Source organism: Lissotriton helveticus, chromosome 11 (assembly GCF_964261635.1).
Source record: "Lissotriton helveticus chromosome 11, aLisHel1.1, whole genome shotgun sequence".
Classification (NCBI taxonomy): domain Eukaryota; kingdom Metazoa; phylum Chordata; class Amphibia; order Caudata; family Salamandridae; genus Lissotriton; species Lissotriton helveticus.
In genome coordinates, this window is record NC_136072.1 from 360,113,166 (window position 1) to 360,140,547 (window position 27,382).

Below are 27,382 nucleotides of genomic sequence, written 5' to 3' on the forward strand. Positions count from 1 at the left end.
GAGGTTCCCCGCTTTCCGACGGCTACGAAGGACTGCTGCCCTGACTATCGCCCTGTCTTGGACCCTTTGATGATTTGTAAAGCGAGACGATAGACGGGTCTTCTGGTGACGACATCGATACCTCAGTTAAGTATGAGTGGAGCGTCTCCCAGTCCTTAGTTTTGGGTATCCCCTTGGGATCTTTGATTTGGAACTTGCAAGTACCAAAGCCGAGGGACTCGTGTATTCACGAGACTATCGTTTTGATATTCCCTTGAAGTTTGAAGCTAGACTAGAGAGCGAAGATGCCTGGTCTTAGCAGACTTGGAAATTTGTTTTGTTGTGGTCGTAATAGGGATTCCCGATTGGAGGATTCGTGTCTGGTTCCTCCAATTGGAACTCCAACCTATGAGCTCTATGTGAAGCATGGTGTGAGCCCCATCACGTATAATGAAGTATGGATTCGATACACGAGAAAAGACGGTGTCCTACAATGGCCCCGATATGGTCATTTTGACACGGAAATCTTAGATAATCTAGAGGTTAGACTTTTTAAGAAGAAAGCCCGGCCGGCGATGTTTGACTCTTTCCGCCTATGGCGAAAGGAAGCCAAACAGAAGGAAATTAAATTAGCGAAAAGAAATTAAAGAGAAAGGGGTATCTAGATAATGCAAGCTGCTATGCAGTATAAAGATAACGAAGAAGAACCGCGAGTGAGCAGTTGCACAGGCAACGTAAAATGGTGATTGATAAATGCTACCCAGCGTTGCCACTTCTTCAACAACATGCAGCGAAGGAACTTGAGAAAGATCCTTTAATGTCACATTTGTTGAGTTCGCCACCCCCTTATGTGCAGAGTGCTACAGCACCTCTGCAACCTTTAGTTGTGCAACCTCCAGTTGTGCAGCTTCCAGTTATTCAACAGCCGCCAGCTCCTCTTCAGTTGGCTCCTACTCCTCTGGCGCAGCCTCCTCAAGGGCCGCCGACTTTTCTACCTGTTCCGTCTTTAATCCCTACGACTTTTCCACCTGTTCTCGCTGGCTCCTCCGTTACTGCTCCTACATTGGCTTCTTCTCAGTCCGCTTTATCTCCAGTCCTGTCGACTTCTCCTTCTGTCCGACAGAGAATGACGGATACTGTTACTAGTCTTTTGTCTCCTTTCTTTGGGTCATTGAGCAGGACCCCCGTTTCAGAGCATAAGCAGTTGCGTAGCCAACTGCCTGATTCTAGAGAGAAGGGAGTATTAGATCATTTGGCACATAAATGGGTTACTGACCCTACAAGATATGAGTTAGAGTCTGTTATGGATGTCTTCCGTCAATGGGAAGCACCGAAAGCAGAGATATGTTTTTGACAAAATGGGTGCTTTTCTTTGTGAAGAATTGGAGGATAATGATTTGGAACCCAATCCGCCTAAATTGTGCCGTGTACGGTTCGAGTTTGCAAAAGGCACGATTGTGGGTTCCGATGTTGAGAGAGCAGTTGCGACATTGTTGTCGTTTAGGAGTGAGGCTATTTCTCGGTCGTTGTTTGAGCCTGATCCTTCTGTTAGGAAGAAAGTGAGGCAATAGCCAATGAAAGATGTTCCTCCGGTGTGGAAAGAGGCTGTTCAAGTGGATGCTGGTCTTAATATTGTAGCCGTACCGGCGCATTTTCAGCGTGTCTGGGTACATGTTCCGTGGAAACGTGCTGAAGTTTTGGCTCTTAAACAGACCTTACCTGATCCCCGTAAAAATCCTGCAGGGTATTATAAGGAATTATCACAGACTGCAGACTCATGTGTTATGAATCTAGCTGATATAGACATGTTGTTTGGGAATGTTGTTCCACAGCCTTTATGGGGATTGATTCGCCATACGGATCATGCGCAAGAGTTAGGTGATACATGGGCTAATATTAGTGCTGCGGATGGCCGACAAGTTGGTGGTGCTAAACCTGAGCCTGTAGTTGCAGAACTCCCTGGTAAGATAGTTACTTACATGAAGACTTTAATGCCCGCGATGCAAGTAAACTGGGACAAATTGTCTGCGTGTAAGCAGAAGAAAGATGAAACTGTGTCCAATTTCTTCACTAGGTTTGAAGAAACGTTTATCGACCACAGTGGTCAAGACATGAGTACTGAAGGTGGTCAGCGGTTGTTTGTTGATAAGTTTGTGCATAATTTGCTTCCCGGGTTATGTACCAAGTTGAAGGATTCCGGGAGTTTGTGGGCTGTTTCCTCATCAGCACAGATATTGGCTACTGCACAATACTATGAAAATAGGGATAAGGATGAGAAGGCAGAGCAGACAAGAAGACTAAAGAGTTAAAGACGAAGGTTATTTTACAGCAAGCGTATCCGCCCCGTAGTAACCAGCGTGACTATCAGCAACCTCAGCAGTTTCAGCGAAACTCGCAAAGGTTCGAGCCTTCTCAACAACGTTTTCCTGTAGGCCCTAATCAATGTGCATATTGCAAAGAAGAGGGTCATTTTAAAAGTAGCTGCCCTGTTTTGCTACAGCGTATGAATGGTGTTTCTAGCGCAAGAGGTCGGGGTGTTCCACAAGCTCCTAGAGGTAGAGGACGTGGAGGGTTCCCCCAGAACGCACGTTCCTTTCCCCCTCAAAATTCAACGAATAGTTTTGATCAGCAGAATAACACGTCTGGTAGGACGACTCAGTACTATGCTGATGACTACTATGTAGAAGGTGAGAATATGGAAGGTGATGATTGCTAGGACAGCCATAGACAAAGAGAGGGAGTTGTTTCAGTTCCAGTAGATCAGAGTGGACCTTATGTTGAGGTGATTACATCAGGTGTGTCAGAACCTTTTCTGTTGGATACTGGTGCTACGAAGAGTTCTATTATGCACTCAACTCCCTGGCGCACCTTTGTCTGGCGAGACGAATGTTTCAGTAGGCTTTTCTGGCGCCCCGGTTAGGAACCCGATTTCTAGTCCTATGTCTCTTTCTGTTGGACCTTGTGAATTCGAAGCACCCCTTATTCTGACGACAGGTTGTGGTGAGAACTTGTTAGGATTGGATCTGTTGAAAAGATTGTACGAGACGTTGTATTGTTTTCCTTCGGGATTACAACTCACATTGGGTAAGAAAGTGGTCTCCCCGATGTATTTATCGAAGGATGAACTTCCAACAGAACTGTCATCCCTTCCTGGTATTCTTTGGGGTACTGGTCCTAATGATGTGGGTCTTTTGGAAATACCGCTGTATGTTGTGACGCTGAAAGCGAATGTTAAAATGCCATGCATTCCCCAATACAAGATCTCTAGTGAAGGTGAAAGGGCGTTGCTAGCGATCATTCGTGACCTGATTGAAAAAGATGTAATTGAAGAAACGAGAGGTAATGTGTGCAATAGTCCGGTTTTGCCTGTTCTAAAAAGGACTGATCCCTCACAACCACCTGTATATAGGTTCGTGATCGATCTTCGCGAGGTGAATAAGATTGTAGTTCCAAAATGAAAAGGATTGCACACCCATACTGCCTGAGGGGATGCGGGGAAATAGGTAGCTTTTACCACACGATATGGGAATGCCCCCGAATTGCACACTACTGGGCTCAAGTGATGCGCACCATGTCTCAATCTGAGGAACTCTCCATACTGCCTGACCCCAAGCGATGCCTTTTGAACATATGGGAACCCAACGACCTCACGCGATATGGGCAGACTTGGATGACAATAGGTATGATGGTAGCGAAAAGGAATATAGCACAAAGGTGGGGCGGGGGGATGCCGCCTTCCTTGGCGGCCTGGAGGCAAGATATGGACGCTGCGATGATTGCAGAACGGGCTGTGTATCGAAACAGAGGATGTCCCAAGAAATGGAAAAGGGTCTGGGGGGCGTGGAATAAATACAGAGGGAACATTTGCGACCCACCTTCTGATACGGACAGCACTAGCTCTGATACGGAATAATACTTCAAACCTTCGATTATGGTTAACAACCCATGCTTTGATATGTGTAAAGATATGCTCCTGTATTCATGATGTGATTGCACAGATCTCTGTGTCCAAACTACGTTGCCCGACTCATTTTGTGTTCATATATGCCATTGTATCGCATTGTTTTAAAAATGCCAATAAAAATAATTTTAAAAAAAAGATTGTAGTTCCGCAATTCCCTGTCGTTCCAGATATCACTGCCTTACTGACCATGATTCCAGCTTCAGCCACATGGTTTTTGGTGATTGACTTGAAGAATGCTTTCTTCAGCATCCCGATTGCCGAGGAAAGTAGGGATATTTTCGGCTTCTCTTTAGGAGGTCGAAGCTTCCGGTTCAAGCGCGCTCCTCAAGGCTATTGTGAGAGTCCATCAATATATAGTCAGGCTTTGAAAACACAGCTTGATACGATTGCTTTACCTGATGGTGCTGCTCTTATCCAGTATGTCGACGATTTGTTAGTCGCTGCAGATACTGAGGAAATTTGTAAAGAAGCTTCCTTGTCTTTGTTGCGTCATTTGTCTGATTTGCATCACAAAGTGTCTCTTTCAAAATTACAGTATTGTCGACAAGAAGTGACCTACTTAGGTCATCTCTTATCAAAGGAGGGAAGAAGACTGACCCCAGAACGAATTCAGGCGATTGCAAAATTGAGCGTGCCAATTACACAGAGAGAAGTACGTGCTTTCTTGGGTATCACGTCATATTGCAGACAATGGATACCGAATTTTTCCCTGCTGGCCAAACCTTTGGTGGCATTAACTTGTAAAGATACACCAAATCCCCTCCCGTGGTCCGATGATTGTCAGAAAAGTTTTTCGGAACTGCGCGATGCATTGTGTTCGGCTCCTGTGTTGGGTACCCCCGACTACAGTAAGCCCTTTACACTGTATGTCCATGAGAGAGAAGGGTGTGCGTTGTCAGTGTTGACACAATCTTTTGGGGACAAGCAGCGTCCATGTGCGTATTTCTTGTCGAATTTGGATCCGGTAGCTAGAGCGTTGCCGAGTTGTCTGAGAGCCACAGCGGCAGCAGCTGTTTCTATTCGACAGTCTGCTGGTTTGGTAATGAATAATACGTTGATCGTAATGGTTCCACATGCAGTGGATACGTTGCTAAACAGGACCAAGACACAGCACTTAACTAGTGCTCGATTGTCAGGTTATGAGTCTACACTTTTAGCGAGTCATGTGCACATAAAGAGATGCAACACGTTGAATCCAGCTACGTTGTTGCCGATTGTAGCAGAGACAGATGTTTCTGAACAACATGATTGTTTTCTCAGGACAGAAGAGGAAACGAAAGGGAGAGTAGATCTTAGGGACACTCCTCTTGTGAAGTGTGATGGTACCTTATGGGTGGATGGTTCCTGCTTCAAGCTTCCGAATGGTGATACGACTGTGGCATATGCTGTTACGACTTTGCACACGATTGTTGAAGCTGCACGTATCGCACATAATTCAGCTCAAGCAGCAGAGTTGATTGCACTTACGAGAGCGTGTGTATTATCAAAAGGAATGAAAGTGACCATATATACTGACAGCCAGTATGCGTTTGGTGTGGCTCATAGTTTTGGACGATTGTGGAAGGAACGTGGGTTCCTCACGTCTCATGGAACTAAGATTCAGCATGGTCAGGTGGTGAATTAGCTTCTTGTGTCACTTACTTTGCCGTTGCAAGTCGCGATTGTGAAATGCAGTGCACATAGGAAGGTTACTGACGACGTTGGTCGCGGTAATGCGTTTGCTGATGAAGTTGCGAAAGAAACGGCAAGTGATGTGATGAGTCGAATGTATGTTGCGGACCCTGCAAGATGGATTGGTGACGTTGGAATGTGCAGAGATACGATAGAGAGTGTGAAGTCTATTCAAGCTGAAGCTACAGAGAAAGAGTTGAGTGTGTGGAGAGAGAGTACGGGTAAATTAGCCACGAATGGTTGTTGGGTTGAGTTGTCAGAGCATCAGCGATGGTTGTTACCCGATGCGTACGTGCTTGCAGTGGTTACGATGGCGCATGGAATGGCTCATATCAGTGTGAAAGGGATCTGTAAGTTGTTGGCTCCGGTATGGCAAAATTCTGGAATTCCTAAGTGTGCAGAGAATGTGGTTAAAAATTGTATGGTTTGTCTGAAGTACAATCCTGGCAAGGGAACTCCAACTCCAGCTGGTCCGTTTGCTCCCCCGACATATCCGTTTGAGGTTCTGCAGTTAGATTTCATTCACATGGAGAGATGCAACAACCTGAAATACGTACTAGTGGTTGTTTGTGCCTTCTCAAGATGGGTAGAAGCATATCCCCTAAGAGATAATACTGCCTTGTCCACAGCTAAAGCACTTGTCAAAGAGTTTTTCCCTAGATATGGTTTGCCGAGAATGGTCTGGAGTGATAATGGGAGTGAATTTGTGGGTCAAGTGATGAAGAGAGTGTGTGAAGGGTTAGGAATCCGCCAAAAGTTTCACGCTGCAAATCACCCCCAATCAGCTGGACTAGTAGAGTGCTATAATGGCACCCTCAAATTGAAGTTGGCCAAGATACAGGCGAGCTCTGGTCTTAAATGGCCGGATGCTTTGCCATTAGCACTCTTGTCGACTAGGATGACTGTGCATTCACGAGTGGGACTTAGCCCATACGAAATAATTTTTGGCCGCCCGGCAAACATATGTGGAGTGTCGAGGCCGACAAAATTCAGTGAGATTGAACACCCTGTACTGCTTGATTACTTGTATGACTTGACGGCTAAATTGCGTGTCTTACACCAACAGGTTCATGATACACTGCCTCAGGCTTCTGAAGATCCAGGGCATGCAATCGATCCTGGATCGTGGATACTAATCAAGAACTTCCAGCGGACAAAGAACGATCAGCCCCGCTGGATTGGCCCCTTCTTGGTGCTTCTGTCCACGAGAACTGCTGTACGAGTACAAGGAAAAAAGAACTGGATCCACGGCGTACATTGCAAGAGGGTTCCTTTGCCTCTGCCGTACGACCGGTGGGTCCAGGAGGGATTGCTGATACTGAGACTGTGCCTCGTTTTCTCCCTTTTAGCAACGCACGTTTGATGGGGACAAGTTCTGAGGGTGAAAGCGACGATCTTCTGCAAGAAGCTGTGCCACCGTCAGTTCGACTGGACACTACCGAGCCTGAACTCTTGTTCTGTGACCAGACATTGCCCGGGAAGGGCCGTTATAATTTGCGACCAAGAGTCATGGACAAATAAACTAAAGAGATTTCCTTTTATGATCTATTTTTGAACATTCAGCTCTCCCATCTGAGAAACTGTTTTGACCAATTTTTGTTTTTCGAGCCGCCATCCGGGTTCAGCTGTAGGGTCGCGGCGTCAAGTCTTTAGAGTGCAAGCCGAAGACACAAGGTCGACGGTTCTGGTTGTTCCTAGGGCGTTCCCTGGACTGAGAGAAGCATTCCTTAGCACGGAACACCCTACCTCCGCGAGCAGCAAGGTTAGAGGATGGGGTTTTTCGAGATGGAGAGACCTGTTAATGAAATGAATTTTAGAGGTCAAATGTATAAATTAATGAGCAGAAAATGTTTCTTAATATTGTGTGTTCTCATATTGCTTAGCTTAATGATGTTTTTAATGGGATATAATATATTTTCTTTTCAAGTGACGTTTGCACCCACTACACAACCCATACCTTCTTCTACTGTTTCTTCGCATTCTTTTCACCCTCTGCCTGAACATGAATCCATTAGAAGATTAGAATTCGCTAATAACTCTTTTGTTCAGCTTCTGCACCAACACCAGCTAGTAGTGAACACGACTAACTGTTGGGTGTGTGGCCTTATGCCTCATACTACTGATAAGGGTATCCCTTATCTGGTCCTGCCATTCAGCTACAATGGTTCTGTGTGGCATACAGAACGATGTTCATCTATGCTCGTGAAGTCCACCCCCTACGTTCTGTGAAGGATAACCCAAAGAATAGTGCTCTAGTTAAGGGAATAGTCGATATGATTAAGGGAGCTAGTTCCTATGAGACTATCCCGAAAGATGAGACACTAGCGTATATTGGATGGAACGTGACTGGATATGGAGCGAATCTGAGCGAGAACCAGCAAGCAAAAAGATCCTCTCCGATTTGGATTGTACCCCATCAGGGTCATCTATGTCTGCAAGGTTATGGCAAGAATCCAAGAGCTGAGTTAGGGAAGAGTATCTACACTAAGACGTATGTTTTTGCGTCCCAGACTTCCCCATCGTTCCTAGCAGCTAAGGGTACCTATTTCATCTGTTATGATAGAACATACACATGGTTGCCCCCTGATTTCTCGGGCACATGTTTTGTTTCGTTCCTGTTGCCTCCCACCTACACAGCTGCGGCAGATTACCACAAGACAAGGGTAGTTAGAGGTGTCCTCAGTAAGGAAGATACTGCAGGACAAGAATTGGGAGATTTCTTGAAGGGTTTCTGCCATTTTGGGGACCTATGGTTAACAGCAGGAACATACGGCAATTGACGAGGGTGGTTGAGTCCACCGTAGTTGAAACTGCCGGTGCCCTTAGTAATTTGACTGCTGAGCTCCAGACGGATCGTTTTATGACACTCCAAAACAGAGTTGCGTTAGATGTCATACTTGCAGATCGAGGTGGGGTATGTAAAGTGATCCAATCGAGTTGCTGTGTTTTCATTCCAGACAATGCTCCGACAGTGTACCAGGCCATTTCCAAGCTGCACAAGATCTCCGAGTCTATACATGTGGACGAAGGAGATTGGTCATTGATGGGATGGTTCTGGGAACTGTTATCCACATGGGGATGGGAGATTCTGATGGTCCTTGGGATGATCTTAGCCATTCTTTTCCTGTTCTGTCTGTGCATACAGTGTGCTCCTGCTATATGTGGCCTCTGTGCTACATCGTGTGTAAAGAAACCTGTGTCAAGAGACGTGCTAAGTAATAGGATGATGCTACAGCAACATCTTGATGACCTGATGAGTATAGACCTGGACTCAGACTGACATGGGTTTAGGTTATTGCCTATGTAAGGGCAAAAGGAGGGTCTGAGGTACTGAAATTCTGAACCAGTTTCATAAAAGTCATCGTATCATGACGATTTTGGTAACCTCAGATAGAAAATGGCGAGTGTAAGGTGTACGAGTATTTTCGTCATGTTCGAGTGACGAGACCACCATGAAATCAGGGATTCCGTTCTGAACCCTCGGATTCCATTTTGTGTACGGCAGCCATTTTGTGGTTGCCCTCACATAGGCCGATGACAGTGGCCGAACGAGTCTTCAAGCACACGTACACTTTATCTGACTTCTGAATGACCTGAGCGAGCGACCCTCTTGCCTAAAGCCAAACCGGTTAAGCCAGTTCCTTTCCCAGTAGCTGATCAAGATTACGAAGCAAGGCACAGGGCACCATAAACCTTTTTATTGCACACAACTATGTCTTATCTTGCTCACACCTGTCCCTGCTCTCTTCTTTATGGTCCGTTTACGATGGAGATGTGCCCGTTTTTATGATGGGTTCGATCGACATGTCTGATGAAGAATGTTGGGTTTGACCAATAATTGGTTATGGGCTGGACAAACTGAAAACTGGGCTTGTCATCATGATTCTGCTTCTGTCTTTGTCGTGAAAACATGTGAGTGGCCAAACTGTAAATAAGGAATGTTTGCCTGAAGCATAATATTTGGTATAAAAGGAATGACTAGCTTTGTAAAGTTGAGCAGTCTCAACATACACCGTGTTGTACTTCTAGGATACCTGTTACTGGCTGCAGCTAATAAAATTGATCTTTGACGTCCCCAAGAAGTATCCCGTGTCTCTGTACTCTAAGACAGGTGGACCCGGAGACTAGGGCGTTTCCCCTGGCGCCGCTGGGTCTTAAATAACCCGGTTCTTATTTGGCGCCCAACGTGGGGGCCGCTGGGTCCTAAATAGCCCGGTTCTTCAATTAGCTGGGGAAATATCCACAATCAATCTGAAGCGACTAACATGGACGATTAATTCAGTAGCGCAAATAGCACAGGAAGCAAAGCACTTATTCCAAAATATAACCAACGGAAATGCAATTTGCGCAGAAACATGGACCGTCTTTTTGAACAAACTACCAAAGACTGGAACCAACTCGAGGATGAAGTCCCACCAAAAGAACAATGGTCAGCTCAGTAAGACCTTACTGTCCTTAAGAAGGCGTCTGCGGAAGTTCATGAGGCAAGTAAAGGGTCGCACCTCAGATCCACATGTTTGGCAAACAATCCGATTAGTAAGAAAACAATATAAGAGACAAATATGGATCGAAAAAAAAAACAGAGAAACAGATTTTTGGACTAAACTATTCCATAACAAAGAAATCTGATTCCAGAGCGTTCTGGTCGCAGGTAAACACTCTAAACAGATCAGTACAAACAATAAATATGACCTGTGTTACAGAAAACGCATGGGTACAACATCTACTTGACACATTTTCGGTAAATCCATTGACGCCACGCCGCCCATAACAACACCTAACAATACATTGAAAGTAGTGAACCTGAAGACCTCCGTCCTAGCGCAATTAAACAATCTGTATACCAATCAGCAAGGTGGAGATCAGACATCCAATTCTCACGCAGAATCAGACATATTAGAAAAAATAATTAAGAGAAGCAGGCAAGATAGCGCACCAGGACCGAATGGTGTCCCTCAGGCCATCTACAAGGAGGACCCCCAATATTGGGCATGCAAATTAAACATCTTATTTGGGTCAATAAATAACTCAAGGCGGCTCCCAGAAAGCTGGAGAGGGGCGATTATAAACCCGATTTACAAAGGAGGAGATCGAGAAAAAAAACAGCTAATTACCGTCTGATAGCACTTATCGATGCTGAAGCAAAATATTATGCATCCCTAGTGCTACTTGACCTTACTAAATGGTCTGAAGAAAATAAGAAAATTCCGGGAAATCAGACTGGGTTTCGCAGGGGTACAGGCACCATGGCGATAAGTTTAATCGCCGAAAAGAGCATACAAAGCCGTCAAGCATTGTATGCCTGCTTTGTAGCCTTCAAGGCGGCTTTCGACCGTGTCAACCGTCAGCTATTATGGTCCAAGTTAAAACAGCAGGGCCTGCCTGATACAATTCTATATCCCATAATGGACTTATACACAGATACCTGGATGCAGGTAAAGATCGCTAACAATCCCCAGTTAACACGGAAGATCAGGACATATGATGGATTGAAACAAGGCTGCGTTCTGGCGCCCCATCTTTTTAATCTATTCATGGCAGACCTAACTACAAAGCTAGATGGGATTAACGTCCACCCGCCACGGCTTGGAACACTACGGTTGACACATCTCTCCTACGCCGATGATGTGGTACTCCTTAGTCAGACCAAAATAGGTCTGCAACGTCTCCTTCGTGAACTGGCTGAATACACTAAACAGAATCTTCTCGAAATAAACAGCCAGAAAACAAAGATTATGATAATAACTCGCCAACGCAAAGCCTTGCCACTTTTTGTCATCGACAATAAGAAACTGGAGGTAGTGGATAGCTATAAATACTTGGGAATACAACTGGACAGATGCTTCAATTTTTCCTCGCATTTCGAGGTCATCGAAAAAAAGCGAACAGCTCTGTTACATGCATTCAACAGTATTTCCAAGCAGCTAAAAGGCCCTCTGTTTAATCCACTTCTGACAGTCATCAAGGCCAAGCTACTCCCTACAATAGCCTACGGCAGTGTGTTACACCATGGGAGAAGTGCGCAGCTTTTAGACAAAATTCAAACCAGAGTCTATAAGCGCATATTCTGTTTACCGTGCAACGCCTCTCCGGCACAGGTCTGACTCGAGTTTGGCCTACAATCACAAGAACTGCAAAAAAAGTATGAGACCATTAAGTTTTGGTATGACATCTGGATGAACAGGGAAACAGAGATAAATACTGCCACATGGGAGGCAATGCAAAATAGTCCGAACTCTCAATACACTAAGTTCCTAAATCTGTCTCTTGATACCACCGAACTTGCATCATTGTGGCAAACTAAGCTACCTGTATCATCATTTAAGCAAGTAGTTAAATGGGCAGCAAACAGGCATTCGCTAATCAATGACAAGTCAATTGTCAGTCATCGCGCACATGCCTGGATGGTAATTCAATCATACACTATGCCAAAACCCGCAGTCTATTTCGGGTTATCCTTTTCATCATTTGTCAAATTGAAATACCTTAGCTTAAGGATGGGAAACCTGCCAACAAATGCAGATCAACCAGATTGGAGGAAAACGGACACCATGGAGTGTGACTTATGTGGTACCATAAAACAAGATTTTATCCACCTATTTTGCATCTGTCCCACCCTGGACCAGGAGCGACGACGTTGGTTAAAGGCAAAATTCAACGACTATGGAATACGTACCTGTCGATCCGCCATCATACAAGTTCTGTGTACTGCGGATCCACAATTCATTTGTAGATCAGTTAAGTTTGTTATGAACTTTGAGAACAAAAGGGGTGTCATTGTAAAGGGTCGTTAAAAATTTAGATCAAGATGTAATGTAAAGAGGCAATAAGAACCCTTGTTCGACTCTTCGGCAAGAAATTGTACCAGCTATCTTTCGCCATTTAATGGTTTTACATAACCCGCAGCAGACCGACCAAATCTTGAGAAGGAAGAGCTGTACAAACTGTTTTGTAACACCACATGGATCGATTTACACTGACATTCAATCTCTGAAAAAAGACAATTTCTTGTTTAGAATTAATATAAAACAGGTCGATGCAGTGAGTTTCACATGTGACATTTTATGAATATAAATACTTCTTAATGTTTTTTTTAATTATTTTAAACTAATGTACCTTCACTTTTGTAATGGTTTTTATTAACTATACAATAAATTCTATTCTTTCCCCTCCCAGTTCAGTGGAGGCATCTCAAATGTCAGAATTAACCACACCTGGACAGCTGCCTTGTAATATAAAGTAAGGGCAGGGCTTTAAGTCGGCAGTTTTATTAAGGGGTCCTCGAAACGGGTCCCTGTCGGGCTCTGTTTTGTGCACTGGCCGCACTGTTCAGACTGCAGGCACATTGTTGTGCGCTGCTCACTTCTCACTAGTGGAGAAGTCAAGACATGACGTCATACCAGGTGAGCGTTGTAGGAGAAGGGAAATCCTTTAAAGAGTAATTTTCTCTCTATGGATTTCCCTTCTCTTTTTTAAACTCAGGAGCAACATCATTGTCGTGGGGTCACCAGGGCTTTAAGTGGAAGCATTTTCAATATTATAAACAAGTCATAGTTGCTGCTTATTTATCTTATGCAACTAACTCATATGTACTTTACCAACCAATGTCAACTAAACCAGACTTCTATATCCTAGCTGACTCCGCTCTCACTAGACCATCAATGATAGGTGGTTACAGGGCACAAGTCCTATAAAAAGGAGTGGGGGGCTGACAATATGCAAATGACCTCATGACGTCACGTGCTGAACGTGTCCCAGTGTCTGAAAATTACACCAGGACACGTTCAGCATATATCTGTGGGGCCCAGCTTCTTGGCAGGGGGGGGGGGAGGGCGCTGTGCACCTGCGTGTACCCCCGACTCGAGCCTTGGGTGGTTACTTGAATGTGGTTTTCTCCCTCCCCTTCGCTGTTTGCCTAATTATGTTTTACTTATGTCTTTTGCTTCTTTAGGTCCTACTATGTAATGCAATTATTTTTTTCTCCTGTGTGTATATAAAGCGCTCCGATACCCACGGGTCAAGCTAGCTCTATATAAAAGTTGTTTTTTTTATTAAATCCGGATGCAATAACAGAAACAGCAAACTACAAGTCGGGCAGCACACTGCTAAGCACATATGTTTAGTTTACGTGTTTTAAGCCACGCCCTTACATTGACCACAACCCTTCGAGAGACCCCCACCAATTAAAGCCCCGAGTAAGAGGAACCTTTTTGTCAAATTTACAAAGTATGGGCACCTCGTGCCAATCAGATCCCGCCCATTTCGACTTCTGGATAGAGCCAGCAAAAGGTAGCAGGGCGACAAATGTACAACAGAGATTGGAAGGTAAAGAGGACGTAAACTCTGCGGTCGCTAGCGGCTGCTTTCCTCCACAAGGTTAGGACCCAACTATCACCTTCGGTCTGCCACATAATGCTTGTTGTGTACTTTAGCATTGTTCTTTTTACAGTGCATTTATCACTATCGGACGTTATTTCAGCAGTGCGTTGATTTGCCATTAACTTTACCTTCTGCTAGATTAGTGGGGACTCCTTTGAAAACGGCTCAACACACTTCGCTTTCTCCCTCCCTGCAGCCACTCGTATTCCTGTTGTGCAATATTTGGTATACTCTCGGGATGGCATATCCCTGCTCTTCGGCAGTCTTCGGAGGTCTTTCCTATTGGACAGCTCCGACGGCTGCACAATGGCCCCGCCCACTGAATCAGAGGTGAACCTCCGCGTCAGCAGACAGAAGCAGCAGCGCTCCGAGCTGAGCCGCTGCTAGAATAGGCAGCATCCATTGGTCCGCTTACAGGGACATTCCGAAAGGCTCTCACTAAAGTGTTTAACTGTAACTTTTGTTTATCCTGCCGTGATGTCTGACTATTGCACTGAACACCCTTAAGATTTTTATTTAATGATTAACTATAATTATAGGGTGACCAGCTTTTGTGAAGACATAAAAGTAGGACTAAATCCTTTTTAGCCTTACTTTTATATCTGGCCTGTCTCGTTTCGTTTTTTACGTAGCCTTGTAATCAGTGCTTTAAATGTGTTGGCACACACACTACTAAGTATGGCACTTCTGATTTTTTGTCGCTTGAGTATCGGAACTTCTCCTTGGTCAAAGAGAGTACTGGTACTTCTGGGGCAGCAAGGCAACCCAGGTCAAACAGGATTACTTTAGAAGCCATCCCAGAGTCATTGGATGATAATCCAACTACCTTAGAAGTCATTTACATGTCATCAGACATCATCAAGCTCTTGAAGTCATCAGCAAGCTGCAGAAGCTCAGCCTGAGGATTTGAGGATGACTTGAAAATGAGTATCTGATGACTCTAGTAGGTGTCATTATTGGTGATGATTAAAGGATGACTTGAAAAGGAGTACCTGATGACTATAGTAGGTGTCATTATTCATGATGATTTAAGGAGGACGTGAAAATTAGTATCTGCTGACTTCAGAAGGTGTCATTATTCCTGATGATGACTTGTAAATGACTCTCCGATAACTTTACAAGATGACATTGTTCCTGATGACTTTGGGGTGATTTGAAAATAAGCATCTGAATACTTCAAAGGTACTATTGTGTTTTCAATAAGATGTTTTTGCGTCTGGTGATTTTAACAAGAATTGTTTGTCTATTTAAAGAGCAAGTCCACCACTTTGGTTTCAGTTTTCCAGAAAAATGCAAACTGTTGGATGATTGCACAATGAATTGCAGATAAACGTCTGACCTCGTGCAGCTGGGAGCCCCAAAACCCAAACACACCCTGAACCCCCAAATTAACCCTTGCACCCCAAAACTCAAACACACCCTGAACCCCAATATTAACCCTTGCACCCCAAAACCCAAACACACCCTGAACCCCAATATTAACCCTGGCACCCCAAAACTCAAACACACCCTGAACCCCCAAATTAACCCTTGCACCCCAAAACCCAAACACACCCTAAACCCTAAAATTAACCCCGACACCCCAAAAGCCAAACACACCCTGAACCCCCAAAGTAACCCTTGCACCCCAAACCCAAACACACCCTAAACCCTAAAATTAACCCTGGCACCCCAAAACCCAAACACACCCTGAACCCCCAAATTAACCCTTGCACCCCAAAACCCAAACACACCCTGAACCCCAATATTAACCCTTGCACCCCAAAACCCAAACACACCCTAAACCCTAAAATTAACCCTGGCACCCCAAAACCCAAACACACCCTGAACCCCCAAATTAACCCTTGCACCACAAACCCAAATACACCCTAAACCCTAAAATTAACCCTGGCACCCCAAAACCCAAACACACCCTGAACCCCCAAATTAACCCTTGCACCCCAAACCCAAACACACCCTAAACCCTAAAATTAACCCTGGCACCCCAAAAGCCATACACACCCTGAACCCCCAAATTAACCCTTGCACACCAAACCCAAACACACCCTAAACCCTAATATTAACCCTTGTACTCTAAAACCCAAACACACCCTAAACCCTAACACTAACCCTGGCACCCCAAAACCCAAACACAACCTGAACCCCCAAATTAACCCTTGCACCCCCAAACACACCCTGAACCCCCAAATTAACCCTTGCACACCAAACACAAACACACCCTAAACCCTAATATTAACCCTTGTACCCTAAAACCCAAACACACCCTAAACCCTAAAATTAACCCTCGCACCCCAAACCTAAACATGCTCTAAACCCTTAAATTACACCTGGCCCCCCAAAACACAAACCCACCCTCATCCCTAAAATGACCATGTACGCCCTAAAATCCAAAAGCCCTACAAACCCCCAAACTTTTTATGAATGCGGGAGGCGCTGCTGTGATATGATACTTTCTGTACCCCCAGGCTGCACTTCCTTCATAGAGTATTTCCATAAACACATAGTTTAGTGGAATCCGATTGTTAGATTCTTTAAACAACTGCGGACAGACCTGCTCATGGCCCGAGGAATAGGTCTTGCAAAGGAAAACAAGCGTTGTCGTCATGGTGACTGCCGAATTCACTCCATAACAATACTAAAATACATTTTTAAAAAGCAGTTGCCTCGAACACAATGCCAAAATCACCTACTGTAAACCATCAGTCTGCCGGCTGGCTGGGACTCGAACCGCAGATCCTCAATGCAGAGCAGCTCTCTCACCCTTTCTTCCTCTAGCAAAAGCCTACGCACATCCGGGAGCGCCGGAAGTGACGTAATTGTTCTGCGGCAAGAACGAAGACTGCCGTAAGTGCAATGGCCATTTAAGGGACAGATGGATTGTCATCGGTCTCTTTATTTTTCCAACTCCACTTCCTTCGTCGATTCCAGCGTATACTCAGGTAAGTGCTGCAGCTGTTAAAAAAAAGCAGCATCGATCCTCCGCTCTCGGTCCCAGCTGCTCAATTTCCGTCCCAGACCAGCTTCCTCATTTTTCGGAAAGTACGAGTTTTCATTAAGGGGGCAAATTCAGACGCAGCTCCCTGCATGTGTGTGCTTCTACGTGTTATAATGAATACCTGCGTTGCAATGTGTGTGTATTATGTGTGTTTGATGTTTGTCTGTATCAGCCTGCCTGCTTGTTTAATATACACCTTTTGTGTTTGAGCATGTGTATTTTTGTGTATGTGTGACGTAGTGCGTGCCTGTGTAAGTTGTGGAAAATTGCAAAAAGCCTAAAAAATGTGTTTTACAGCAAGTTCTTCGCCGTAAGAAAAAGTAAATTACTGCCCGGATATTGTAGGTCCCATGTTGCTTCCAAGTGCACCTGCGTGTATTCAAGATTCTCGACCAAATGGAACAGTTTTCGATCTACTGAAAAGTTGTCAATCAAAGAAGGCTAAAGAAATTTATTTATGTGAATATTGTATATTGTTGAGCATTACTTGTGTCCTTGCAACTTGTAGTGAGCCTTCATTACTAAATGAATGTGTGCTCTATTGTTGAATCCTGGTCACGTTTCCCCAAGCTGTGTAGTGTGCAGAGCAGCTCATCTTCTAAACACTGGCAGTTTTCATGGATGCGTTTCAAAGCATAAGGATAAATGCTTCAAATAACTTAGCCGTTGTAATGCTGGTTCTTTATTTTGTTTGCTATTTGTGTAATTGAAAGGCCTGGTTGCCTGTGGCGATTGAGGATTACGCCCTATTTAGGAAACGTAGTCCGACGCATTCCAACATCTTGCAATATCTACTTTCGCAAAAAAGGCTATCATTCTGGTTTCGTTCCATGTGCGCGCAATGTTTTTAACTCGTTTGTATGTATTATTGAGACAGGGCCAATTACGTATTCCCTGTTTGCGCTAATTTACCTTGACCGCTAAGATCTCTGTAAAAATGAAGCCGGTCTTGTTACATCTGCCACTATCGATCCCAGCCATATATTATCCAGTTACAACCTGACCTACTGCTAAAGTACTGAGGCAGAGGGATCGAGCCCTGAGATAAATCACATTAATATTTCCTATTTTCTCTCTTTCTCTCTCTCGCTTTCTCTCTCTCGCCTTCTCTTTCTCTCTCTCTCTCTCGCCTTCTCTCTCTCGCCTTCTCTTTCTCAATCTCTCGCCTTCTCTTTCTCAATCTCTCGCCTTCTCTTTCTCAATCTCTCGCCTTCTCTTTCTCTCTCTCGCCTTCTCTTTCTCGCCTTCTTTCTCTCTCTCTCGCCTTCTTTCTCTCTCTCTCGCCTTCTTTCTCTCTCTCTCGCCTTCTTTCTCTCTCTCTCGCCTTCTTTCTCTCTCTCTCGCCTTCTTTCTCTCTCTCTCGCCTTCTTTCTCTCTCTCGCCTTCTTTCTCTCTCTCGCCTTCTTTCTCTCTCTCTCGCCTTCTTTCTCTCTCTCTCGCCTTCTTTCTCTCTCTCTCGCCTTCTTTCTCTCTCTCTCGCCTTCTTTCTCTCTCTCTCGCCTTCTTTCTCTCTCTCTCGCCTTCTTTCTCTCTCTCTCGCCTGCTTTCTCTCTCTCTCGCCTGCTTTCTCTCTCTCTCGCCTGCTTTCTCTCTCTCTCGCCTGCTTTCTCTCTCTCTCGCCTGCTTTCTCTCTCTCTCGCCTGCTTTCTCTCTCTCTCGCCTGCTTTCTCTCTCTCGCCTGCTTTCTCTCTCTCGCCTTCTTTCTCTCTCTCGCCTTCTTTCTCTCTCTCGCCTTCTTTCTCTCTCTCGCCTTCTTTCTCTCTCTCGCCTTCTTTTTCTCTCTCTCGCCTTCTTTTTCTCTCTCTCGCCTTCTTTCTCTCTCTCTCGCCTTCTTTCTCTCTCTCTCGCCTTCTTTTTCTCTCTCTCGCCTTCTTTTTCTCTCTCTCGCCTTCTTTCTCTCTCTCTCGCCTTCTTTCTCTCTCTCTCGCCTTCTTTCTCTCTCTCTCGCCTTCTCTCTCTCTCTCTCTCTCTCGCCTTCTCTCTCTCTCTCTCTCTCTCTCGCCTTCTCTCTCTCTCTCTCTCTCGCCTTCTCTCTCTCTCTCTCTCTCGCCTTCTCTCTCTCTCTCTCTCTCGCCTTCTTTCTCTCTCTCTCGCCTTCTCTCTCTCTCTCGCCTTCTCTCGCCTTTTCTCTCTCTCTCGCCTTCTCTCTCTCTCTCGCCTTCTCTCTCGCCTTCTCTCTCTCTCTCGCCTTCTCTCTCTCTCTCGCCTTCTCTCTCTCTCTCGCCTTCTCTCTCTCTCTCTCTCTCGCCTTCTCTCTCTCTCGCCTTCTCTCTCTCTCGCCTTCTCTCTCTCTCTCTCTCGCCTTCTCTCTCTCTCTCTCTCTCGCCTTCTCTCTCTCTCTCTCGCCTTCTCTCTCTCTCTCTCGCCTTCTCTCTCTCTCTCTCTCTCGCCTTCTCTCTCTCTCTCTCTCTCTCGCCTTCTCTCTCTCTCTCTCTCTCTCTCGCCTTCTCTCTCTCTCTCTCTCTCTCGCCTTCTCTCTCTCTCTCTCTCTCGCCTTCTCTCTCTCTCTCTCTCTCTCGCCTTCTCTCTCTCTCTCTCTCGCCTTCTCTCTCTCTCTCTCTCGCCTTCTCTCTCTCTCTCTCTCTCTCTCGCCTTCTCTCTCTCTCTCTCTCGCCTTCTCTCTCTCTCTCTCGCCTTCTCTCTCTCTCTCTCGCCTTCTCTCTCTCTCTCTCTCTCTCGCCTTCTCTCTCTCTCTCTCGCCTTCTCTCTCTCGCCTTCTCTCTCGCCTTCTCTCTCTCGCCTTCTCTCTCTCTCTCTCTCTCGCCTTCTTTCTCTCTCTCTCTCTCTCCCCCACCTCCCCCCTTGCGCGCTCTCTCCCTTCTCGCGTTCAACTGCCTCGGATCATGTGTTAAATATTTATAAGGTGGAAGCACGCACAAGTTGCGGTAACGCGTGCCTTCCCCATTGAGTGAGGTCGTATAAGAAGTTTCCCCATGCCCTCTTCTCGTTTGAACTGCGGGTACTGCATGTGTCAACGATGTATGGGATCCCTTTATGTTAAATTGCATCTCTTACCAAACACCTCTGGCAAAACACTTCTAAGGTCCCAGAGGGGAGACCTATTGGCTATGCCAATGCTTTTGCTTTATGTATTTGCCATTGTAATGCCTTTTGTTTAATTTATAAAGCCATTTCATATTGCACAATTAACATACAATACTACTAGCAAAGCTAATATCTTTAGCTTAATAAAAGGTGAAACCTATTGCATTTTTAACGCTTGTCCTTTCATGTTGGGGGTGCTGGTGGGCAGAGGGTAGCAGGCATCTGACTCTCTATGCATCTGCGGGGATAGGTAACTTGATTTCCCGTCACAAACCCCAGTGTGAAAGTTCACTTATTGATAGTTCTTCTATTTCTCTCATAATGCCTCTACTTTGCTATTACTATTTGTCCTGAGCAGCAAGACCTAAGCATACACTCTGGCTCTCCAAAAATAAAGTTGATATTAGGTAATTTCCTCAATGGCCTTCAGTGCATGCCCAAACACTTCTTTGTAGTCCACAATCTAGGCATATTAGATAGAAATTGCACCAGGTCAGTGTACTTTTTGGGGTGCTTTTCTCCAATTAAATCTGTTAATCAGTTTGATATGCTTTGTATTTTACCTCTGAAACTTAAACCACACACAAACTAATTCCTGATTTTTATATCTAGCAGGACATAATCATGGCTTCATTCAACGTCCTGTTTTTCACTTGCGATCATTCTGTGTGTGTTCGAAAAGATGGTGACTTCCTGCTTTTGGACAATCCCGGGGAAGTTCTATGTAGATGAAGCTGGTTGGCCAATCACCGAAGAGAGAGATTTTAAAGCTATGATTCTGTTCCAATCATCTGGTAAGCACAATAAGTAAACCTTTATAATAAGTTTGCAACTGCAGGATAACGGTACAAATTACCAACCTGTTTCAGTAAAACCTACATTTGTGATTAATTAATCCAATAATGGACAGTAAAAATGAACATGTATGTCCCCACATATGCCTTGGATTGCTCTCCAGAGACAAATGTAACACTTATGAAAAGGACTGAAACGTTTAGCTTGTGGCACTACTATAAGGCAGCTAATTTTGGATAAACTATTTTCAGGAGGTTCAAGTTCAGGCTTACAATGTGTACTGTCTATTAAGGAAAACTTACTTACTTGGTTATGGATAGATTGTACATTTGTTCTTTATTATCAATACCTCTTTATTTATATATTATGGCTAGAGCCTGAAGATGCAAGTGGTCAATGTGTTCTTTTCTGTTTTGAAGTTTATATGTAAATATTTTTTTTTCTCTTGCTTTTTTTTTTTAGTGAAGAAACAATGTCTAATGATTCAGGATATTTTTCAAGAGATAATTGCAAGCTATTCTGGCACAACAGAGGGTCTAAAACAGGTGTTACTTCAAAGGGCACTGGAGAAAAAGCAGATGTTAATGGACTGTGGCAATCTGGGAAGCGCTGGTAGACTTAAGAGGGTGTTACGCGAACTACAAGAGGAAGAAATTGCAGAGAAAAGAGGCAAGGACAAAAAAGCCAAGCAGAGTGGACTGGATTATATAAGAGTTGGTAACAAAGCTCATGCTGAAAGCACAACTTCTCAGCCTGGTGATGCAAGTTCGCGGATGAATTTGCAGAAACTTGAAAACCTGGCCCTTTTAGCAGGAATGGCTAGTGTCCTTCATCAAAAATCCACAACTAAAAATGACGCATCAGACCGTGAAAATGAACTTGTCTTGGAGTCCCCGCTTAAATCCAAATATCAAGGACAAAAACATGCCTCCCTTTCACCACGTCATCCTAGAGTAATCAACACTCATTCTGAAAATATAATGGGGCCATTCTGATGTAATCAATAGCCATCCTGAAGCTGTCATAGGATCATCCAGGAATAATCCACACTCATCCAGAAATTGTCATGGGATCATTCCAGAGTAATCCACTTCCATCCTGGAGCGGTTATAGGATCATCCTGGAATAATTGACAGTCATCCTTAAATTAGCTAGAACCCATCCTGGAGTAATTCTCCCTCATCCTGAAGTTGTCAATTAGCATTTGTGGAGTTGTAAAAGGTAATCACTCCCTGCCAGTAGAAATCATCAGAACACCATCCTACTGTAGTTTTTGTGATGAGTCTAGGTTCGTCATCACATTTAAATTTTTTGTCCTACAGGCATACTTCAGGATGGCTTGAGATGACTTCCCCAGATAATTGCAGGAATAGCCTGACTGTTATCATCGGATGAGTCCAGAATGACTCCAGGATGATCTTCCTTTTTGACATGGGAAGCTTAGTGAAATGGGTATGTACAAAAAAGAAGCGCAACACAGCTGACAATGAGTGCAGTACTCTGATAGTCATTCAAGATGGCCGCCCGGTGAGGAGTTCCGGCCGGGAGCTCCCGGCCAGACACGGCCTTTTAGGCTGTATTCCCCGGATTACCACCTCCCCCGGGGATGGCCCGCTCACCTGGGTCCTTGTTGCTCCTCGAGGCCCCATTCCAGCGCTTTTGAGCCCGAGATGATCGTCGGAGCTGGCGCTTGAGGCTTGATGCTTTTCTCCTGAGGAGTTCCTGAGCCAGCATGGCCGATGTCCGGTGGAGCCGCTCTGCTCGGGTTGTCCGGCCCAGGTATCTTGCCGCGACCGACACCTACCCAGCCGGGCATAGGGCATTGCTCCCCTCCAGACTCCGCTGCTAGTCTTCCCCCCCCCCCCCCCCCCCCCCCCCCCGCCATATCCTCTTCATTGCCCGGTTTGGAGCACTGGACGGGCCCCTTCACTTTGTGGCTCTGTGTCCGATGCCCGCTACTAAACTCGTCTCTCCGGAGGGTTGCAGAGGAGCCGGGCGGAGACTCCCCATCCTGTCTCTGGGCGGCCCGATTGCTACTGCCTTTCTCTTCAGCCGGCCTGCCTGCTTTGCCTCGTCGCGGGACTGATGGATTGACTTTCAGACATGACCGTGGTGAGAGGGTGCCGGCCCTGCTCTCCATGGCTGCTCTGAGCTCTTCACTCCTTAACCTTATCGGAGAGGAGCCCCCTCCGACTCTTCTAGCTTCGCCGCTCGCCTCTTTGCTAGACCTCGGGCTGTTTTGGGTCACAGGGGAGGTTTAGAGTCTGTACGGCTCTCCGCAACCATTCTTGAGCCTATTTTTCTGCAATTCGTCCTGGTGAGACGCTCCTTCCTGCTTTCCTTTGACATTATTTTTAGGCTTTGCCGCCTCCCGTTCTGCGGACAGCTGCCTTTGTTCCCTGACCCCTGGTCTCTGGATTTAACACCTCTGCCCCCGCTGCTCATGGATGGGGTGGCTGTGGACTTGGGCCGACTGCCTTTCTCCCTCCGGACTTGCTGGCTGTGGTGACCCTCCACCTTGAATGTCGGACTTGGACCTTGGTGGTCCCGCCATTTTCTTTTTATGGCTCTCTTCTTCTACCGCCCCTCTCCTGATCCGCCATTTTGGCGATCTCTGGCCTCTTCCTCTGTCCCAGCGACCTTTCTGTTGTCACTCCTGTGCCTCCGAACCACCCCTCGCTGTCTTGCTCGTTTTGTCTCGCTCTTGCTTTCCTGTCCTTTTTTCTGCCTTCCTTTCCCTTTCTCTCTGTCCCCCCTCTTCCTTCCCCTGCCCCTTAAATTGTTCTTGTCTCTTACTTTCAGCCTCTCTTGAAACCATCCCACTGCTTTTCGTTACCTCACCCTGCGCAATCCTCGAGTTTTCTCATTTCCCTACCCCCTGTTATGTAATGTTTTATTGTGTGCAACCTCCCACCCTCCCTTTGTGCTGTGACTGGATCCTCCCCTCCGACCCCACTTATGGAACTCTGCTTTTCTGTATATAGAGATAACTCTAATCACTAGTATATGTAGTAGACCGCTGTGCTCCCCACCATTCCTATGTGACTCTTAGAGTATATCAATGTGCATCCCTTCCCTATGTATATAGAGATAACTCTAATCACTAGTATATGCAGTAGACCATTGTGCTCTCTGTAGGAAGGTGGATATCTGACTATGGTTACCCCCAAACTTTTTGCCTGGTGTTTAGCTGGTTTTTGACAGTTGGCCTGGGATCCTGCTATTCAGGGCCCCAGGCTAATTGCTCTCTCCTTAAAATGGACTCCATGTACCTTGGGTACATACACAATTGGAACTGGTTCACCTTATTGGCCCCTGTAACAGTGTACCCAGGGCATAGGTGCTTCCAAGGCCTACCAGGGGCTGCAGCATGTATTGTGCCACCCCTGGCCTGGCCTCCATATTTGACACAACTGGCTGATCACTCAGCTGGGGTAAGTCGGTGTAACCACCCCTTACTTAGGTGTAGTATGCCTATACCTAACCCAAAATGTACACATATGTTCCTATCAGCCACTCCTATGGAAGGCCTCATCAATCCTGGAGGCGGAGTGCTTGGAAGTATGTGAGATGGTGCTCTGGCATGAGCTGAGCCTGTCTGCAGCTTTCGGAACCATGTCCTTTAGCTGTTTCATGATATTGCCATACCATATACTCTTAAGTGCATTATGAACCTCGCGGTTAAATGCTATCTTGGGTTTGGCTTTATCAAAACATGTCGAGTAAGGTGTCATACGAATTGGAATACTACCCCCTCGCCAGTTCTGGCGACGGGGGTAGCATTCCACCCTTCTAGAGGGGCACGACATGTACCTAGCCTGAACCCCGGTTAAAGTTAAACAGAGCCTTAGCATCTCAAAATGGATGCTGCCACCACAGACACAAGTCTGACCTCCTGCTGCTGGGAGTCCTTCCAGCGAGGGCAGCTTGGACAAAGGGTTTCCTGCCTGGGGAGGTGCTAGCACCACTCCAGACAGGATTTTGTGTATTGGGTAGGACAGGGCTGAATAGAATCAGACATGCCTGGGGCACACAAGGTGTCCCTGTGCATAGGCCAGTTCAAACCGGTGCTGGGGCTTTCCAGCCCCAGTCCTGGCGCGAAACTGGACAAAGGAAAGGGGGTGTAACCACCCCCCTTCCTGGTCCCACCCAGAGGAGGGACCTAGTAGGTGATCCGGCCCCCTAGATTCGAATAAGAGTGGGAGCTGTGTCCTGAGACTTCAGATCATCCTGAATCAACTTGAAATACAGAAGAAGACTGGACTTCGACATTCTGCTGCACAGAAGACGGAAGAGAATCTCCCTTGTGGCCAAGGAGTGACCACCCTGTGAACACAGGCACCAACCAGCAACTCGACGTCTGCTTTGCCGCCGCCGGAGCCCAGAGCCTGTCAAGACCCAGACTCCCAGACTTCTCACCGCCCGATCCACAGTCCCTGCAAAGAAGGGACCCGTGGAGGCACCGAGAGACGTGGGACCGGACATCTTGGAAGACCCCCGAAACGCCGACTGCGCAGCATCCGAGGCACCCTCAACGCTGTGCTTTGCGGTTTGAGAAGCCCCAACCTCGAGCAGCCCTTGCACCGAAGATCAGCCCCCCAGCATCTCCACGATCTGCGTGGGGCCCTTTTGCATTGTGCCACTCGACGCGCCTAACCGTCCACTTGCCACGCGGCTAGTGGCCATCTTGGCGACGAAACCTTCAACTTTCACTGCGGGTCTGGTTGCTTCAGACTTGCCCTTGCTCCTGTAAAAAGGAGTACCTGCTCTGACCTTGCTGGTCCGAGTAACAAGCCTTTTTCGATTCCTGCGTGGCTTGCATTAGCCAAGGCCTGTTTGCTTCAATCAAGTTGCCGACACCGCCAACAGCGAGAAGCCTGCGTGGGACAGCTCGTGACCGACTCCTGGACGTCTTCGACCCCTCGTGTCCACGTGGTTGCAGAGAGAAGCTACACCTCGACGCCTGTTTGCACCCGACATCGCCTGGTTCCACTCTGGTTCCACGGTAGTCACTGGCTAGTGACTTTGAACATTGTCCCCTCTGCTTTCAGGTCTTCACCTCTTCAGATCCACCCTTGGATCCACCGGAACTCTTCACATCGAGCCGCCTGCAGCATCTTCAGCTCCAAGCACCATCGACCTGCGTGACGAAACCCGACACTACTTCGACCCTATGCACCCGCTTCCTGTGGGTGAGGTAACTCGGCTCCGCCGGTGTTCCCACACTGGTACACACCTCTAGGGCCTGTGCCTAAAGTTTCAGCTTTCTAGGTCACTCGGAAGGTTCCTTTCTAACTAACTTTGTACTTTTTACGCACCATAGACTTTGCATTGGTGAGTGCGTGCACTTTAAACACTGCACCCGAGTCCCGCGGGCCTTTCCCGACTTCTTCACTGTTAGTCCCGAACAGCTCCAGCGATTCCCCAGGCCTCTTCACTTTCCCCATAGTGGTTCTTATACCACTATTTTAGTATATGGTTTAGGTGGCCCCTAGGGCTCATCCATATTGTGCAACTTTTGTGTATTTTAACTGTGTTTTGTTTTAACGCATTTGCTTCTGTGCTCATAAAGAGTATCAGGGATAATTGTAGTAATCCATATATATTTTCAATATATATCTGTCTGGTGTCCTTTCATTTGGTATTCAAGGGATTGTGTATGGTAAAACAGCTTGCTTCACATGCCTTTACAGAGTTTAGCCTAAGACTGCTTAGTCCAGCTTAGTCCACGCTACCCCTAGGATAGCTTGTCTATAAGGTTGACTTTACAACCTGCACCATAAGGGTTGCTTGGCATGATACAAGGTGATCACTAGAACTAGTGAGCATCATATATCAGGCCAACTTCTCACACTCTTTACCATTCCTATGTGACTCTTAGAGTATATCCATGTGTATCCCTTCCCTATGTATATAGAGAACTCTAATCACGAGTCTATGCGGTTGACCTTTGTACTCTCTACCATTCCTATGTGACTCTTAGAGTATATCCAGTCATATCCCTTCCCTATGTAAATAGAGATAACTCTAAGCACTAGTATATGCAGTAGACCTTTGTACTATATACCATTCCTATGTGACTCTTGGAGTATATCCATTGTATCTCCTTGTGTGACTTTACATCTTGTACATTTGCAATTTTTTTCTGTTTGTATCCTTCATGTAACGCATGTAATCCTAAGTCCTTATGTTTTTCAACTGGTCCTTATGTAAGGCGCTCTGACACCTTCGGGTAAAGTTCACGCTATATAAAATCCCATAAATAAATAAATAGTCGAGTGCAACACAGCTGACAATGAGTGCAGTACTCTGATAGTCGAGTGTTAATCTACCCTTACAACCTGCTAATTTAGCAGCGGCCCTATGCATCAATTCAGAGTTGGCAGGCAGTTTGGGTCACATTGTGTTATTGACAGTGTCCACTCAGGCTCTGTGGCGTCAATAGCACATTAGGTGTCTGAGCAGGGTCTGCTCACACATAACTTGTGACTTGCTGAAAAGCTAAATAAAGACTTCCAGCTGGTATTCCAGAGTAAGCTAGAACTTGTTTGGAG

At 46.0% G+C, this 27,382-nt stretch overlaps 2 protein-coding genes across 6 annotated transcripts in view; one reads left to right on the plus strand and one right to left on the minus strand.

Annotated features, from left to right (window-relative positions):
• MTERF4 (mitochondrial transcription termination factor 4) overlaps window positions 1–16,815 on the minus strand; it is a 221,688-nt gene extending 204,873 nt beyond the window's left edge. Inside the window, exon 1 of one of the 4 annotated variants that reach the window (XM_078665784.1) lies at window positions 16,684–16,815. The gene's annotated coding sequence lies outside the window, so the exon portion shown is untranslated. Of the gene's footprint in view, window positions 1–16,679 lie in introns of all 4 variants that reach the window. The other 3 variants (XM_078665785.1, XM_078665783.1, XM_078665786.1) reach the window with 3 other exon arrangements.
• On the plus strand, window positions 16,808–27,132 carry LOC144791125 (uncharacterized). 2 transcript variants are annotated; one of them, XM_078665789.1, is made up of 3 exons: window positions 16,808–16,932; window positions 20,649–20,827; window positions 21,291–27,132. In XM_078665789.1, the coding sequence occupies exons 2-3, from the start codon at window positions 20,716–20,718 to the stop codon at window positions 21,821–21,823; spliced, it is 645 nt and encodes a 214-aa protein (XP_078521915.1). In that variant the 5' UTR covers window positions 16,808–16,932; window positions 20,649–20,715; the 3' UTR covers window positions 21,824–27,132. The 2 variants fall into 2 exon arrangements, with proteins under 2 accessions (XP_078521915.1, XP_078521914.1); XM_078665788.1 differs by having other exon boundaries at window positions 20,646–20,827; window positions 21,291–21,892.
• The last annotated feature ends 250 nt before the right edge of the window (window positions 27,133–27,382 follow it).

What these genes read in the sequence shown, in the direction of transcription:
- LOC144791125 (XM_078665789.1), top strand. Translation starts at nt 20,716, where the DNA reads ATGGTGACTTCCTGCTTTTGGACAATCCCGGGGAAGTTCTATGTAGAT. An exon ending in GATTCTGTTCCAATCATCTG is followed by an intron (nt 20,828 to 21,290) that starts GTAAGCACAATA and finishes TTTTTTTTTTAG; the next exon opens with TGAAGAAACAATGTCTAATG.